This window comes from Micromys minutus (genome assembly GCF_963924665.1).
Source record: "Micromys minutus genome assembly, chromosome: 7".
Lineage (NCBI taxonomy): Eukaryota > Metazoa > Chordata > Mammalia > Rodentia > Muridae > Micromys > Micromys minutus.
Genome location: NC_137976.1, coordinates 75,065,826 through 75,085,096, shown reverse-complemented (window position 1 = coordinate 75,085,096; position 19,271 = coordinate 75,065,826). Strand labels below are relative to the sequence as shown.

Below are 19,271 nucleotides of genomic sequence, written 5' to 3'. Positions count from 1 at the left end.
ACAAAGACCCTATAAAGAGAACCTCAGACCAACTTCTCTCATGCACATTGATGCAAAAATACTTAATAAAATTTTTAAAAACTGAAATCAAGAATACATCAAAACGATCATTCACCATGATCAAGTAGGCTTTATCTCAGGGATGCAGGGATGGTTCAATATTCAGAAATTCATCAACTTAATCTACTATGTAAACAAACTCAAAGAAAAAAATCACATGATCATCTCATGAGAAAGCATTTGATATATTTCAACATTCCTTCGTGTTAAAAGACTTGGAAAGATCAAAGCAATATACAGACCAGTAGCCAACATTAAACTTGAAGCAGTCTTACTAAAATCAGGGACTAGACAAGGCTGCCCACTATATCTATCTAATATAGTACTGGAAGTCCTGACCAGGACAATTAGACAGCAAAAGAAAGTCAAAGGGATACAAATCGGGAGGGAAGAAGTCAAAATATCACTATTTGCAGATGATATGTTTTGCTTTATGCCCTGTTTTTCACTGGGTTGTTATTTGGGTTGTTGAGCTCTTTATAAATTTTGGATATTAGCCCTCTGTTAGATGTAGATGTTGGTGAAGATCCTTTTCCAATCTGTGTATGACAGTGTCCTTTGCTTTATAGTAGCTTTTCAGTTTTGTGAGGCCCCATTTATCAATTGTTGATTCAAAAGCCTGAGCCATTGGTGTTTAGTTCAGGAAGATGTCCTGTACCAGTGAGCTCAAGGCCATTGCATACTCTCTGTTCTATTAGATTAGTGTATCCAATTTTACACTGAGGTCTTTGATCCACTTGGACTTGAGTTTCATGCAGGGTGATAGATATGAACCTATTTGCATTCTCCTACATGCATCTAGTTAGACCAACATTTGTTGAAGATATTTTCTTTTTTCCATTGTATGGGTTTGGCTTCTTTATCAAAAATCAAGTGACAATAGGTGTGTTTGTTTATTTCAGGGACTTTGATTAGATTCCATTGATCAACATGTCTATTTCTGTACCCATGCCATTCCGGTTTTTATCACTATTGCTCTGTAGTGCAGCTTGAGGTCATGGATGATGATACCTCCGGAAGTTCTTTTATTGTTCAGGGTTTTAGCTATCCTGGGTTTTTGTTTTTCCATATAAAATTGAGAATTGTTCTGTCAAGGTCTGCAAGGAATTGTGTTGGAGTTTGATGGGAATGAATTGCTTTGAATCTGTAAATTGCTTTTGGTAGTGTGGCCATTTTCACTATGTTAATCCTACTGAATGATGAATATGGGTCTTGCCATCTTCCTCAGGTTTTTGCTTCAGATCTTTCACTTGTTTTGTTGGAGTTACTCTTAAGGTTTTTTTTTTTTTTGTTTTTTGTTTTTTTTTTTTTTTTTTTTTTTTTTTGGTGGCTGTTGTGAAGGGTGTTATTGTCCTAATTTCTTTCTTAGCCCATTTATCATTTGTATAAAAGAAGGCTGCTGATTTCTTTGAGTTTATTTTGTATTCGGCCACTTCCTGAAGATGTTTATCAGCTGTAGGAGTGCTCTGGTAGAATTTTTAGGGTCACTTATAAATGCTACTATATCATCTGCAAATATTGATAGTTTGACTTCTTCCTTTCCAGTTTGTATCCTCTTGATCTCCTTTAGTTGTCTTTTTGCTCTAGCTAGAACTTTAAGTACTTATTGAATATACAGGGTGGAGAGTGCCTCTGTATATATAGAATAGATAGGGAGGAAGCAGCCTTGTCTTGTCCCTAATTTTAGTGGAATTCTTTTAAGTTTCTTTCCATTTAGTTTGGTGTTGGCTATTGGCTTCCTGTATATTGTTTTTATTATGTTTAGGTATGTACCTAGTATCCCTAATCCCACTAAGACTAAACATGAAGGGGTGTTGGATTTTATTAAAGGGTTTTTAGCATCTAATGAGATGATCATGTGATTTATTTTTATTTCAGTTTGTTTATATGGTAGATTATATGGTTAGGTTTTTGTATACTGAGCTATCTCTGCATCCCTGGGATGAAACCTACTTGGTCATGGTGGATAATGTTTGTGACATATTCCTCTATTCCTTTTGCAAGTTTTTTTTTTTTTTTTCTTTTTTCTTTCTTTCTTTCTTTCTTTTTTTTTTTTTAGTATCTTTTTGGGTATTCTTTCATCAATGTTCATAAGAGAAATTGGTCTGAAATTCTCTTTTTATGTTGAGAATTTGTGTGATTTATGTATCAGGGTGACTTGGCTTTATAGGATGAGTTTGGCAGTTTTCTGTCTGTTTCTATTTTGCGGAACAGTTTAAAGAATATTGGTGTTAGCTATGTTTTGAAGGTCTGTTAGAATTCTGCATTAAAACCATTTGGCTCTAGGTTCTTTTTGGTTAGACTTTTAATGACTGCTTCTATTTTCTTAGGGGTTTTAGGGCTATTTAAACAGTGTACTTAATCTTGACTTAACTTTGGTAAGTGGTATCTGTCTAGAAAACCATTTCATTAAGACTTTCCAATTTTAACTGGGGTCTGTCCGGGAAAGGCCATGCTTGGAGTTAAACTCTACAGGCCCTCTTACACCTGGACCAGAGGGGAGCCTGGCATAAAGGCCCAGGGAGAGAGCACTCTGGGAGTGCTCTGAAACCAGAGAATATTGTGCTATATGGAAAACGGTCCGTTTTGGTCTAGAGAAAGAGCCTGGTCCTTGCCAGTAATACTCAGCACCTGTGGGCAGAGGGCTGATCTCCGAGAACAGCCTCACAAGAGCTCCCCACACCTGAGCCCACAAAGACAGAGCTGAGTCACTGCTACCAGAACTCGTTGCTTGCCCACTAAAAGCCGAACACTTAGAAGCAAATTTCTTCCTGAGCCCATGGGCCCTCAGATCCACAGGAGAGACAGGTGCTAATCACTGACATCAAGACCATGTATAATCACAGATAACAAGATGGCAAGAGGAAAATGAAAGAACTTAAGCAATGGAAACCAAAACAACCTGGCAACATCAGAACCCAGCTCCCCACCACAGCAAGTAGTGGATTGCCAAACACTCTAAAAAAGAAGACTCAGACTTGAAATCATACCTCAAGATGATGATGGAGATCTTTGAGAAGCACATGAATGACTTTCTTAAACAAGTACAGGAGGACAAATAAACAAATAGAAGCTTTTAAAGAGGAAACACAAAAATTAAAGAACTACAGGAAAACACAAACAGAGAGATGAAGGAATTGAAAATGGAAATAGAAACAATAAAGAAAACACAAAACAAGACAACCCCGGAGATGGAAAACCTAAAAAAGAAATCAGTAGTCGCAGATGCTAGCACCTCCAACAGACTACAAGAGATGGAAGAGAGAATCTCAGAGGCCGAAGACAACATAGAAAACATAGACAAAACAGTCAGAGAAGATGCAAAAACCAAAAAGCTCCTAACCCAAAACATTCAGGAGATCCAAGACACAATGAGAAGACCAAACCTAAGGATAATAGGAATAGAAGAGGGCCAGGAATATCAACTAAGAGGCACAGTAAATATCTTCAAGAAAATCATAGAAGAAAACATCCCTAACCTCAAGAATGAGATGACCTTAAGCACAAAAAAAGCCTACAGAACCCCAAATGGATTGGAGCAGAAAAGAAACTCTTTCTGACACATAATAATTAAAACAACAAGTGTTCAAAACAAAGAAAGAATACTAAAATCAGTAAGGGAAAAAGGACATGTAACATATAAAGGCAGACCAATCAGAATTATATTCGACTTCTCAACAGAGACTATGAAATCTAGAAAATCCTGGACAGACATCATACAGACACTAAGTGAACACAAATGTCAGCCCAGGTTACTATATCCAGTAAAACTCTCAATCACCATAGATGGAAAGACAAAGATATTCCAGGAAAAAATTAAATTTACACAATATCTGAACACAAATCCATCCCTACAAAGAATAATTGATTGAAAACCCAATACAAGGAGAGAAACTACATCCTAGAAAAAGCAAGAAAATAACTAAGCAAGAAAACCAAAAGAAGAAAGACACACAGACAGAATTCTACCTCTAAAAGCAAAAATAGCAGGAAACAGTAACTATTCCTTAATATCTGTTAACATAAATGGACTCAATTACCCAATAAAGAGACATAGATTATTAGACTGGATACATAAACAGAATTCAGCATTTTGCTGCATACAGGAAACTTATCTCAGAGACAAAGACAGACACAATCTCAGAGTAAAAGGTTGGGGAAAAAACCTTCCAAGCAAACGGCCCCAAGAAACAAGCTGGAGTAGCCCTTCTAATATAGAATAAAGTAGATTTTCAACCAAAAGTTATCAAAAAAGATAGGAAGGACACTTTTTACTCATTACAGGGAAAAATTTATCAGGATAAATTCTCAATCCTTAACATGTGCTTCAAATACAAGAGCACCTATATTCATAGAAGAAACCCTACTAAAGCTCAAAAGATACATTGTACCACACACAATAATAGTGGAAGACTTCAATACCTCACTCTCATCAATGGAAGCAGAAACCGAACAGGGGCACAGTGAAACTAGCAGAGGTTATGAACCAATTGGAATTAACAGACATATACAGAACATTTCTTTTCCTTTCTTTCTTTCTTTCTTTCTTTCTTTCTTTCTTTCTTTCTTTCTTTCTTTCTTTCTTTCTTTCTCTTCCTTCCTTCCTTCCTTCCTTCCTTCCTTCCTTCCTTCCTTCCTTCCTTCCTTCCTTCCTTCCTTTCTCTTTATTTTCCTTATACACTTAGCAGGGCAGTTACCTGTCACATTGTTCAAGAATGGCTTGCTAAAACATTAAAAAAAAATGAAAGGCTTCATTCTTGTCATAGACTGCCACTTCAGTTGAACACTGTGCACATGACAGGGTGATAGATTTCCTCCACTTCTCTCTCTGTGGAATCTTCAGGATTAGACCCCATCTTCTTAGCATTCCTCCTTTTCTTCCTGTTTTCTGGATTTTTGTATCTTAGAACCTCTTCTCTGTTGATAAAATGATTCATCACAAACATTGCCCTATACTGAGTCTTGTAGGATTCATGCCTCTGGCAATCAAGGCACAAGGTAGTCATACAGGCTGGACAATTAAACACAGCATCACTGTTTGGAACAGGCTGTTGTTTCTGATGTGCTCTTTGCAATCTAAAAGCATGGTAACCCCTCCTCTTCGTGTCAACCCAGGCCTGGTCTCTGTTATCTTTCTCAGGATCATACAGGAACTCATCGTTTGTTGGAATCCTGTCTTGCTTTGTCTTCTTTTTCTTGGTAACTGCTTTGTCTTCATCCTCAGAATCAGAATCAAAATATATCTCATCATAGTACTTGGTTGTGACTCCTCCCACTTTGGCAAGACCCTGTTCCCATTGAGGATAACTTATCCTCCATTGTCTTCAAGTTTAGTTCAGCTTCCATTTCTTTTTCAAATTCATCTTCACTTGATGATTCACATTCTCCAGTAAGACATTCCTGGATGAGTTTTCGTTTTTGGTCCAGGGTTCCATGTAAAAGCACATCCACTTCATCTTCAGAGCCTGCTCCTCTTCGCTCAGCTCTTCTACCGCATAAGCGTCATAGTCATCCTCAGAACATTTCATCCTAAAACAAAAGAAGACACCTTCTTCTCAGCACCTCACGGCACCCTCTCCAAAATTGACCTTATAGTTGGTCACAAAGCAAGCCTCAATAGATATAAGAAGATTGAAATACTCTCATGCATCCTATCAGATCACCATGGACTAAGGCTGGTCTTTAATAACAACAAAGAACAGAAACCCCACATATGCATGGAAGTTGAACAATGCTCTACTCAACAATAGCATGGTCAAAGAAGAAATAAAGAAATTAAGGATTTTATAGAATTTAATGAAAATGAAAGCACAATATACCCAAACCTATGGGATGCAATGAAAGCAGTACTAAGATGAAAACTCATAGCTTTGAGTGCCTCCAAAAAGAAACTGGAGAGAGAATACACTAGCAACTTGAAAGCACACCTGAAAGCTCTAGAACAAAAAGAAGCAGAGTAGATGGCAAGAAATAATCAAACTCAGAGCAGAAATTGACCAAATAGAAACAAAAAGAACCATTCAAAGAATCAACAAAATTCTTTGAGAAAATTAACAAGATTGATAAACCCTTAGCCAGACTAACTAGAGGACAAAGAGAAAGTATCCAAATTAACAAAATCAGAAATGAAAGTGGAGACATAACAACTGAAACTGAGGAAAGTGAAGAAATCATCAGATCCTACTACAAAAGCCTATACTCAACAAAACTGGGAAATCTGGAGGAAATGGATGAATTCCAAGACAGATACCAGATACCAAAGTTAAACCAAGACCAGGTAAACCATCTAAATAATCCCATAACACCTAAAAAAAAAAAAAAAAAAAAAAAATAGAAGCAGTCATCCAAAGCTTCCCAACCAAAAAAAGTTCAAGACCAGATGGGTTCAGTGCAGAATTCTATCATACATTTATTGATGACCTAATACCAATACTCTCCAAAACTGTTCCACAAAATAGAGTCAGATGGAACACTACCCAACTCATTCTTCAAAGCCACAATAACTCTCATTCCTAAACCACACAAAGACCTTACAAGAAAAGAGAAATTCAGACCAATTTTCCTTATGAACATTGATGCAAAAATAGTCAACAAAATTCTTGCAAACCGAATTCAAGAACACATCAAAACGATTATTCACCATGATCAAGTAGGCTTCATCTCTGGCATGCAAGGATGGTTTAATATTGAAAATCCATCAACACAATCAAATAGACAAACTCAAAGAAAAAAAAACACAATGTCATCTCACTAGATGCTGAGAAAGCATTTGACAAAATTCAGCATACCTTCATATTAAAAGTCTTGGAATGAGCAGGAATCCAAGGTCCATACCTAAACATAATAAAAGCAATATACAGCAAACCAATAGCCAACATCAAACTAAACGATGAGAAACTTGAAGCAATCCTACTAAAATCAGGGACTAAACAAGGCTGCCCACTCTCCCCCTACCTATTCAGCATAGTACTGGAAGTTCTGGCCGGAGCAATTAGACAGCGAAAGGAAATCAAAGGAATACAAATTGAAAAGGAAGAAATCAGAAATTAACTATTTGCAGATGCCATGATAGTATACTTAAGTGACCCCAAAAATTCCACCAGAGAACTTCTACAGCTGATAAACAACTTCAGCTAAGTGGCTGGATATAAAATTAACTCAAACAAGTCAGTAGCCTTCCTCTACTGAAAGGACAAACATGCTGAGAAAGAAATTAGGAAAAAGATACCCTTCACAATAGTCACAAGCAATATGAAATACCTTGGTGTGACTAACTAAGCAAATGAAGGACCTGTATGACAAGAACTTCAAATCTCTGAAGAAGGAAATTGAAGAATATCTCAGAAATGGAAAGATCTCCCAAGCTCATCTATTAGAAGGATCAACATTGTAAAAATGGCCATCTTACCAAATGCAATCTACAGATTCAGTGCAATCCGCATCAAAATTCCAACTCAATTCTTTATAGAGTTTGAGAGAGCAATTTGCAAATTCATCTGGAATAACAAAAAAACAGAATATTGAAATTCATCTTCAACAACAACAAAACATCTGCAGGAATCATCATCCCTGACCTCAAGCTATATTACAAGGCAATTGTGTTATAAACTGTACAGAGATAGGCAGGTAGATCAATGGAAATGAATAGAAGATCCTGAAATGAACTTTCACGCTTATGATCACTTGATTTTTGACAAAGAAACTGAAAACATTCAATAGAAAAAGGACCGCCTCTTCAACAAATGGTGTTGGCTCAACTGTCAGTCAGCATGCAGAAGAATGAAAATAGACCCTTTCTTATCTCCTTGTACAAAGCTCAAGTGCAAGTGGATCAAAGATCTCCACATTAAACCAGGTACACTGAAACTATTAGAAGAGAACGTGGGGGAAAGTTTAGAACACATAGGTACAGGGGAAATATTCCTGAACAGAACACCAATGGCTTGTGCTCTAAGACCAAGGACCAAGAAATGGGACTTGATGAGATTGCAAAGTTTCTGTAAGTCGAAGGCCACTGTCAAGAAAACAAAAGGGCAGCCAACAGATTGGGAAAAGATCTTTACCAATCCCACATCTGATAGAGGTCTAATATCTAATATATACAAAGAACTCAGAAGTTGGATTCCTATTAAAAAAATGGGGTACAGACCTAAACATAGAATTCTCTATTCAGGAATATCGAATGTATGAGAAGCATCTAAGGAAGTGCTTGACATCATTAGCCATCAGGGAAATGCAAATCAAAACAACCATAAGATTCTACCTTACACCAGTCAGCTTAGCTAAGATCAAAAACTCAGATGACAGCAGATGCTGGCGAGGATGTGGAGAAAGAGGAACACTTCTTCACTCTTGGTGGTGTTGTAAGTTTGTACAACCACTGTGGAAATCTGTCTGTCAGTTTCTTAGAAAATTGGACATAATAGTCCTACCTGAAGACCCAGTTATTCCAGTTCTGGGCATATAACCCAAAGATGCTCCAATATACAACAGACACATGCACCACAATGTTCATAGCAGCTCTATTTATAATAGCCAGAAGCTGGAAAGAACCCAGATGTACTTCAGTAGATGAAGGGATACAAAAATTGTGGTATATTTACACAATGGAGTACTACTCACCTATTAGAAACAATGACTTTATATGAAATTCCTAGGAAAATGGATGCATCTAGAGAATATCATCCTGAGTGACGTAACCGAATCACAAAAGAACAGACATAATATACAGTCACTGATAATTGGATACTAGTCCCAGAAAGCTCTGAATACCCAAGAAACAACTCACAGATCATATGAAGCTCAAAAAAAGAAAGGCCAAAAAGTGTAAGCCTCAGTTCTTAGATAAAACAACAATAAGTGTGTAGCACCCACTCAGAGTGAGGTACACCTAGACCTTAAATTATTAATAACTCAAGAGGTAAGAAGATAGCTTTGTGGCAAGTTTTGGTATTTAAAAATCATTATGTCTAATCTATACACACCAACGAAAGTTTGAATATTTTCATGGTACATTTTGTTCTACGTGTACTTCATGTTTATGGTAACTAGTAAGATTTCAGTGCATACTATCAAACCTTTAAAAGAATCAGGTACTGACAAATATATTCATATAGTCTTATGCAAAAATGTTTATAAAATCTGTACATGTATCTCTTTCTTTTTAAAGTAATTTAAGAAAAAAAAAGATGAAGTTTTTTTCATGGACTTGCATTTTAAAACCACTGGGATGAACATGGAGATGTTGACAGCAGAGGTTCCCCAGGGAAGAGGGAGACAAAGCAGGCGAGAACAAGAACAGAGGAAAACAATAATAATAGTACGACTTTGACTACATATCTTGTTATATATTTTATTTTGAACTATGTATTCATATTATCTCCTTATAAATATAAAGAGTTTTCCCCCCAAATAAGTAAGTAAACGAAAGAAAATACTCATTACTTTTGAATCTGGTCAGCTAGTGGACTAGCTTTAACTATTAGAATGACCTGTTACTTAGGCAAAGGTCATTCTAAGGATGGGTTAGTTCCTTGTTCTAGTGTGTGAAACTTCAAGGCTAAATTAACACCAATAAGCCATGGTTACTGCTTCTACTTCCAGGCTACCCAGAACTCTGAGATTCACAAAGACAGAGAACACGGTACAGCTGCTATAGGCTGACAAGGGAAAAGGAAACTCCTTTGCCTAGGCTGTACTCAGCTTTGAGATGAGAAAGTTGTAACATTGTACATTACACAATAATCTATACATACCCCAAGATACTAAGCTATGAAACAGTTGAGATAATTTCACTTCATTTTCAAACATAATTATAAAACAAACTCAGCTATAGCATCTAAGAGAACCTAATTGCACTGTTAATATCTTGCATGTATAATAATTGCATTGTCTATGTCTTGTGTAAACAAGAAACATAAGCTTGGGGCCTTTCTGTACTCCAGGGTCAGAGGCCTGCTCAAGGGGGAAGGACAGTCACTAGGGTGTCATTTCAGTATTCTGCCCCCCAAACTATTAAAAACAAAACAGATTTTCCAATTTTGTGGAGTACAGGCTTTTGAAGTAAGACATAATAATTCTTTGAATTTCCTTGGTGTCTGTTGTTATGTCCCCTTTTCATTTCTGGTTTTGTTCATGTGGATACTCGGTATCTTGGTCAGTTCGGTTAAGGGTTTATTTATCTTGTTGACTTTCTCAAAGACCCAACTTTTAGTTCTATTGTCAGGAATATTTTAGATCTAAAATTTTCATTCACAAATGTATCAATTTCTTCTGTTCTGTTTTACATCAGAGATTCTTCTATCTCTTATTTTCTTGGTGATGCTTGCATCTGTTGTTTCTGTTCTCCATCTCCAGGGTTCCCACAGTCTGTGTGTGTGTGTGTGTGTGTGTGTGTGTGTGTGTGTGTGTGTGTGTGTTGTTTAATTGCTTCTGTTTCTGTTGTCTTGTTGTCACATCTAGAACTTGTAGTGGAGTAACTGTGCTCTGAAGGTGTCATATTGCCCTGGTTTTTGTTGATTGCGTTCATTCGAGGGCCTTTAGCCTTATGGTTGTCTTTAGTTTCTGGATGTTCCTGTTATAGTAAGTGCTGCAAGGGGGCCTCACCTGGATGATGCTGTATGGGAGACCTCTGATGGGCATTCTTGGGCTATTGATTCTGGATCAGCAGGTCTGATCACCCAAGCTGATCTTAAATTCTTAGCTCAATTGATTTTTGTCTGAGCCTTTCAAGTAGCTAGGAGTACAGGCATGTGTGGTCATAGACTGGCCAAACATTTCTGCTTTTGATGGTCTGTTTGTATTTTCTTTTGTTAAATCTGCTTTAGATATTATGTCTAAGAAACTCTTGTTAAAAATTATATCATGAAAGTTGACTCATATTTTCTCCTAATAGTTTCCTCATTTTAACTCTTCTACTTTATGGACTATTTTAATTTTTTTACTTCTATAAATATTCTGTGCTTCCAGTTTATTGTATTTATCTTTCTGTAAGCAACACTGTAACTTTGTAACATTTTGAAGTAAGAACTTTTCTTTTTCATATTGTTCTTGGTTTCTAGCATTCTAATCATATACATTTTAGGATTAGGTTATTCATTTCTAGAGCAAACACCCCCCCCCCCACACACACACAGGGCAGTTGAAAACGTGTTTTTAAAGGTCTTACAATACAGTCCTAATCTTCCTGAGTGCTGAGGATTGCAGAAGTATGCCATCATCCCTGACAGGTTGGAATTTTGATAGGCATTTTTTTTCCATAGTTCAACATGAAGAATACTGTCACGTGTGAAGTTGTAACTTTCTGTTCCATGTAGGCCTTTTGTTTTGTTTCTATCAATAATATTCCAGTTTCTGGTGCATAGATCTTATAATTTTGTTACTATTATTGTAAATAGTATTCCATTTTATTTGTTATGTATACAGCATTTTGCCTACAGGTCAGAAGAGGGCACCAGATTGTATTATAGGTGGTTCTGAGCCATGTGGTTGCTGGGAATTTAACTCAGGACTTCTGAGACAGTGCTCTTAAACTGTGAGCCATCTTTCTAGCCCTTCTTAATTGTTGTTTTTAGATTCATTGTAAATATATAGAAATTCAGCTTTTTAAAAAAGTGGATGATATGATAATACTAGCCTTGGTATCTTGCCCCTCTACATCCTGATTCCTTTCTCTCTCTCTTCTCCCTTCCTCTTCCTATTTCCGCCCTCTCAGCCACTCTCCTTTCCTGTCTGTACCCCCATGTTTTTGAGATAAGGTGTTCCTGGCTGGCCTGTAACTCACTGTGTAGGCTGTGCTGGCATCCAGATCACAGAGATCTGCCTGGCTCTGTCTCCTGAATGCTGGGACTGAGGTGTGCACCGCCATTCCTGGCCTCCACTAGTTTTCTTAATGTTGTTCTTCAGTTGTCTGTATACAAGATTGTGTCATCTACAAGTAGTAGTTCAACCTTTTTCTTCCTCTTGGTTTTATTAGTAATAGAAAGGAGTGTTCTGATTAATGTCAGTAGATTTGTCTTAATCTCCAGTATGCCCTGCTATGTCAGACTGTGGCTCTGCAGTGCTTTACACTTGGTAGTTAACTGTCTCTCTTTTCTTCTTCTCTCAGGTGGATGCACGGAGCATTCCCGTATTAGCAAAATGGCAAAATTCCTATAGCATTAAAGTTGTACTTCAAGAGCTAAGACGTCTTATGATGTCCAAAGAAAATATGAAGCTTCCACAGCCACCAGAAGGACAGACGTACAGCAACTAATTTTAGTGGATCTCAAACTTGTCTTAAATCAGCAACCTTCTACTCATGTTTATGTCTTGATTAAATATCACCATGCAAAATACCCACACATTAAGTAAAAGAATTGCAGCCAGTAAACATGACCTGGACAGCTGTCAGAGCATATTTAATATATGTACACCTATTATGTTTTCAGGTAACAAGAGAAGCTCAGCACAGTTTTTCTTTCTCTTCTTAAAGCACTGTCATTTAAACAAGAACCTGAAGTATTCAAAATGGAATTCAGGTTTCCCAGACAGAAGCATGGCAAGAGTGCCAGGTGGCCATGGACACCTTTGTTTTTCTGAGAAGTAAAGTCTCAGGAAGGAGGAGCAGAACTGGCTTTTCCATCTCGCACAGAGCTGCAGCTGGAATTGTTTCAAGTGGCAGATGTAATGAATAGTCACCAATTGTGGTCATTCTTGAAGCGGTGTGGGTGCTGACTACTATTAGCATCAAAAATAGGTTCAGGATTGTTTTCATACCTGTATTTATAATAAAAAAGATGTTTGGGGTTTTGTGTTTCTGTTAAAAGCTGTTCCCGTTTGTTACATGTAACAGACATGGTAATTTGTTTACAGTCTTTGTTTAATAAAACATGCTTAGAAGTGAAGTCAACAAAAAGGAAATAGGTGTATGGATATGTGATTTTAAGATGAAAGTTAGTCTTAAAATGTAAATAAAATATGGAATGTGTCTTCAGAGACTGTGCTATTTCTGTCACGCAGATATTTGCTATAGTAACCATATCACGGTAGCAAAGTTGGGGTTATTATGCTAGGCATGGTAATGGCAGAGGCAGGAAGATTGCAAGTTCCAGGCCAGCCTGGGCTGGTACATAAGACTGCATTTAAAGAAAAAAAAAAAAAGAAATATTGAGAGAATATCAAAGATTTTCACTGGAATTCTATTTTATATGCTTGTTTGGAATTTACAGAGCATTTGTCTTCTTATCTTACATGTTCAGTTTAATTACTTTGCACAAGGGTATCTCAGTTACTACATTTCAAATTTTATTTCATCAAAGCTATTATTCAAAGAGATCTTTGCATTTTAGCAGTTTTCATAGTTACAGACTACAAATTATTCAAGTACTTGCTCATCTTTTTTCTTTGTGGCAGTTTTATTTTTCTATGAAGCTTTTGGTTCATTACAATCGACTGAATTGAAGACATTTTCTCCCCTATCTTTAATTTTTTTGTTATTTTGTGTGTGTGTGTGTGTGTGTGTGTGTGTGTGTGTGTGTGTGTCACTATTGGAGGTTACCTTTGAGTTGGTTCTTGACTTCACTTTTATGTTCCTGATGTTGAACTCTGATCACCAAGTACCGTGTGTGTGAACAAGTGCCTTCACTGCGGGGCCATCTCATTGGTCCCTCTTCTAAGACCAGCGACAGTTAATTTTATCTACTCCACATTCACTTTCACAAATACATGTCTGAAGTTGAAAGTTCATTTTTATTCTTTTATCAAATTGACAAAGTTTGATTGTCAATAAAAAAATCAGATGTTCAAACTTTGCCTATAAGGAAAGTAAAGGAAAAGCATTACTAGTTTACTGGATTATCTTGGTTACTTTTATAAAAGTTAACCGTTTTTTTTAAAGTCAACACTTCATTAATTAAACACTAGATAGTTTGTCTAAACATTATCATCCCTGATGTATTTTGAAAATAGTATTATTGTGTAACCTATAATGACTTCAAACTTGGAGAAATACTTATGTCTCAGCCTCTCAAGTACTGATTCAGGTGTACACCACCATGTCCAGCATAAAACATAGACCATTTTATATGTGCTGGTCTAATTATCAAGGAGGGTTCTTTATTCTTCATGTGTGTGTGGGGCCGAGGTGGTGGCACATATAGAGACCTTAGGTTGGTGTCTGGAATCTCCCTTAATCGTTCTCTTAGTTTATAGTGTGAGACACTAGGGTTTCTCAATGAAGCCTAGAGCTCATTGGTGTGGCTAGACTTGCTAATCAGCTTGCTACATTGGTAGATCCCCTGCCTCTGCTTTCCAAGGCTGGAGTTACAGCCTCACCTGTTATTTTATATGGGTTTTGAGGATCTGATTTCTGACAAGCATTTCAACCATCGAGCCACCTCAGCATCTCAAAGATGTTCTAAATATTTAAAAATCACACAGAACACACACGTATATTATATGTGTAATTTATTAAAGTAGACTTAAATAAAATATTAATATTTAATGGTTAAAGATTGCATTGAATTGCGTTGACATAGAGTCATTACCAGTCTGTTCCTTTCTGCCTTGAAAATGTGTCTTGTGATACTTGGAAGCTCATAAGTGTTGGGGCGCTTTTGATAGGCTTTGGTACAATCTGGTACTGTGGTCTCATGTCATCTTTGTATATGCCACTATGAAAGTTCTTGTCACTCAATGCTGTTGTCAGAGTCTAGCCCATTTATAGAAAAAAAAAACTTTCTTGTTTTAGGGATTGTGGATCTTAGCAGAAATCTGTGAGTCAGTTAAACAATTTCCAAAGCAAAATCCATTTTGCATGTAACAATTATGATATATATGGTAATCTAAGCTATACTAATTGATGAAATTTTAGCATTAATAGAGCCTTTTTTAAATATAAACCAGCAGTTTAAAAGCAAAATTTTACTTGTAAAGTGGCTAGGGTTGCAGGAATGTTGTATAAATAGACTAGAAATTTGCCTTAGAGATTTGTTTCAAGAGATTTTTAAGTATAACCCTTGATGACTATATGTTAATAAAAGTCACAGAGGTAAAATTCTTGTTCCCGTAGGTCCCTGTTATGATTTAATTACTTTGATGCTTATTTTCAGAATTAATAATTTTTTTATTATTTGATAATTTAAAATAAAGTTATTGAATTTGTTTAGGGATCTGTGTATAATTTTCTAGGAGTTTTGTAACAAGCATTAGGATCTGTCAAAGGCACTTAGTCTTTTGGGTATAAAAACAAAACCTGTAATTTTATATTTAACTTTTAAAGAACTACTTTGCTCAACGTTTGGGGAGGTGAATAAATAGGCAATTTACTTTGGTTTATCAGTACAAGCTACTTTACCAGACTGATTAGAGTAGAAATGTTCTACATTTTGAATGCACCTGAAGTCAGTATTTGAAAATTTAGAGCATTGTTGAAAACCACTCTTAATAAGTTTGGTGTTTGTGGCTTTAAGTCATTCTCATAAGTGCATTTGTAGGTTCAGCCATCTAGAAAGACAAGATTGAACTGCTTTCAGTCAAAATCATATCAGCTTCCTAAATGAGTTTAATGTGATTTAGTCTTACATGCTTGAAAAAAATTTGGAAAGTACTTAAGGAATCTTGGAGTTTTTTTTTTTTTCCTTAATAAGAATAGTTTTTAGTTATTTCTATGTAGAGCTACAATATTATTGATTATTGGGAAGGATAACAGACACAGATTCTACTTTTCTGATAAGTAGTAATATAATTTTATTGCTTCAGTTTGACCAGTTTTTTGTTTAGTTGTAATGCCTCAAGATTTTAGAAAGATGTACATAGTTTCTGAACTAGAAACACCATGAAAAGGAGAGAAGATACACAGAACTGATAGGAGCACAAGTGATTAACTTACATTCAGTACTGAGCTTACTAAAAAAGCAGGGAATCCACAGGAATAGGATTTCTAAAGTTAATGTTCTTTAGAGAAGTTACCAAAGACTGAATGAACTTCTCTAAAACTATTTTGTGTGTGCCTGTGACTGTGCACTTGTGTGCCTGTGAGCATTAATTTATGGATGTGTGTGTGTGTGTGTGTGTGTGTGTGTGAAAGAACAACTTAGAAATTTATTCTCTGCTTCCACCGTGTGAGGGGTTGGACTCAGGCCATCTGGCTTATGTGCAAGTACCTTTACCCTCTGAACCATCTGGCTTGTCCCAGGGGAATCTGACACCAAACAGACTGGATGTTTAGGACGTTTTTCTGGAATGTTGAAAAGATATACGTATTTTTCTGAAAAGGAAACTAATAAAGGTATTTTTGATATAAGAAATAAATAAAAATCAGAACCATCTGATGAAATCAAGGAGTTTGAAAACTCATAGAATGAGTTACATGATTTAAAAAGCCATTAGAATGCTGGGGGAAAGCCTGACAGCTTGTTTGAATTTGCAGATACTATGTAAATAGCTGGACAGTGCAGTATATGAGTAATCCCAACATGTTTCTACCAGGAGGTAGGAAGAGAGACAAATTTAAAAATAACCACTAGTTGCTAGGGTGTTTATATTCTTAATAAAAGGTTCATAGCTAAGAGGTTCTCATTTTTCCATATAATTTTAAAATACAGACTTAGGTTTCTCCTTCTGAGTTTATGAGATCAATGATAAAAGCTCAGTAGATCTTAACTTGGAAGATCAAACAATGGTCCTTTCTCAAGTGAATAACTGGATGAATCTTATGTTAACTCTTGGGTAGTAATGCGTGCCAACAAATGTAGGCATAAAGACACTTGTCTTATCTTTGCTCAGTAACAAGTAGCTATTTTAAAACAAAACTCTGAAACATAAAAAAACAAAAATCCTAAAGCTGGCTAAAGATTATATACAAAAGCAAGATTGATTTCTGCTTCCAAGCTGTTGTCCTACAGATTCTGTGGGTATCTGTCCCAACATTTTTGATGCCATTACTGAATGTGCCAGGAAAACCTGAGGTTGAATTCTCACTTCCTGGGCCTCCTGTGAAGAAATGATTGGTGATTTGGGTCCACGAATATATATCTGACTTGCCCATCTCCCTGCATGTGACTTACACTGCTATTTTCCAAGTATGGCAGAGCTGTGAGGGTTTCGTAAAGAGAGAAGCAGATACTAGGAGAATAAAAGGTTCAGAATTACTAGTTTTGGATTAAGTCCACAGAACCACAACAGAGAAGTAAACAGTTATTTTAGTAACTTATAAAGAAAGGCAGACATTATGATTGACCATGGGGTTGAACTAAAGGCAAGACTACTTAGATGAACCTCAGTGTCAAAATGTAAGAAAATTGGACTCTTAAATTATGTCTGGCCTAAAAGTAATGCTTGGAGAACATGAGCCACCAAAGAAGTAGGAAAAAAAATCCTGAACCAGAAGAGACAGGTAGAAATAGAGGTAAAAAGGTAAAGGCCCTACTTTCAGCCACCCCAAGGCTATAGGATTTCAGCAGTCAAACAATGGAGATAGAACACATGAAGTCCTCGGCCTCAGATGCCCAGATGGAGAAAAGCACATTTCTAAGCACATGTAGATCATACTTTTAATCCATTTTTTGAATAACTCATTTAATGCCATATTCTTTATTCTCTCAGGGTTACTCTATATGTTGTTTTTGAACATGAATTTTTTAAGTAATGTCTTTCTTCATTTGCAATGAATTTAGCTTGTTTATCAGAGAACTTGTTTACAAGAATTTCTGTGTAGTCAAATAAAAGCTGACCAGCTTTATTTATGTCTTCATATATATTAGAGTACTGATGTCATCTTAGATTGAATTGAATTTTGTAGATGAATTCAATCTTTTCTCTATAGTCTCTCTGGCAGCTAGCTTTAGACCTTCAGCTGTTCTTCACTGAGGAGTACTGTGTATTGAAACAAGTACATCAATTTCTCTGTTGGCAGATAGGCAGATAGGTCTTGTGTTTGCAGGTTTCCAGGACTTTCCTTGGCAAGTGACTTGGGCTAGTGTCTTAGTTTTCTGTTGCTGTGAAGAGACGCTGCTCTAGAGTCATAGAACTTATGGGTAGCCTCTATATAGTAAGGAAACTTGTTGGTGACTTACAGTCTGTAGTCCAAGTCCCCAACAATGATCAGCAGTAGCTGTGAATGGAATAAGGATCTATCAGTTGCGCAATCCCACAAGGCAAGCGGGTGAAGAGAGGGAGTCTTCCTTCTTCCAATGTCCCTATGTAGGTCTCCCCAGCAGAAGGTGTGTCCCAGATTAAAGTTGTGTACCACCACACCTGTGTCTGGGACTTGCTTTGTCCCAGATGACCTTGAGCTCAGAGATCTCCTTGCCTTAGTGTCCTAAGATTTATAGCCACTATATGCCTCAATATCAGGATCATAGATGAGCCTCCCAATTCTGGATTGTGGTTTATTCCAGATATAGTCAAGTTGACAACCAGGAATAGCCACTACAAATGCCGTCACCATGGCAACTCTAAATCTGTGGATTAGGAAAGCAGCTGAACACTAAGTGGGGCTTAATGGACCAGACTAATAGCATGGAAGACAGTGCTGAGGGTTATTTGAAATGCTTACTTTTTTAAGAGTTGCCAACAAGCGTGGTCAGGCCTATCACAGCAATACAGTACTCCCTAGTACCAACTTTGGTCTTAGTGCTTTATTGCTGTGAAGACACACCATGATCACAGCAACTCATAAAGCATTTTTAATTGGGGCCTGCTTCTCTCTCTCTCTCCCTCCCCCACCCCCTATATATATATGTACACACAAGCCTGGGGGACATCGTTATTCAAACCACATAGTGAGATAAAGTGAGGCTTTGATGATGCTCTGATCATGTCAGATAGTATAGATATATGAGTCACAAGATCTGGCTGACACTTAGGTTCACAAATGGGGTCCAGATTAGAAGCAACCAATATAATGAAACACTCTACCCACAAGAGGAAAAAGAGCACTGGTAGAAACCTTTTGTCACAGGTGGAGAGGTCTCCACTAACCATATGGTGAACATTAGGGTAAAGATCCCAGCAATGGGTAGGGACAAGGGATGGATGGTAATGCACCTTAGCAAGAGGATGTGTACAAAGACTAAAAACAGACTGTTCTATTGTGTGGTCTGTTCCCCAGATTTGTGCTATAGGTTACTCAGCTTGTGCAGTAGCTAAATTGAGGCTTAAATCCTCTGGGCTCTCTGGGGTCACAGTTCATATATTCTGCATGGTCAATGTATTAGGGTTTTTTTTTTTTT

At 36.8% G+C, this 19,271-nt stretch overlaps 1 protein-coding gene and 1 pseudogene across 2 annotated transcripts in view; one reads left to right on the top strand and one right to left on the bottom strand.

Annotated features, from left to right (window-relative positions):
* Positions 1-13,501, top strand: part of UBE2V2 (ubiquitin conjugating enzyme E2 V2) — a 35,940-nt gene extending 22,439 nt beyond the window's left edge. The window contains exon 4 of the mRNA XM_080918808.1: positions 12,167-13,501. Within this exon, the coding sequence (XP_080774934.1) occupies positions 12,167-12,313 (147 nt within the window). The 3' untranslated portion in view covers positions 12,314-13,501. The remainder of the gene's footprint in view (positions 1-12,166) is intronic.
* LOC308422574 (E2F-associated phosphoprotein-like) lies at positions 4,770-5,588 on the bottom strand (annotated as a pseudogene). The gene has a single exon. The product of its transcript is annotated as an E2F-associated phosphoprotein-like (transcript).
* Positions 13,502-19,271: the final 5,770 nt, after the last annotated feature.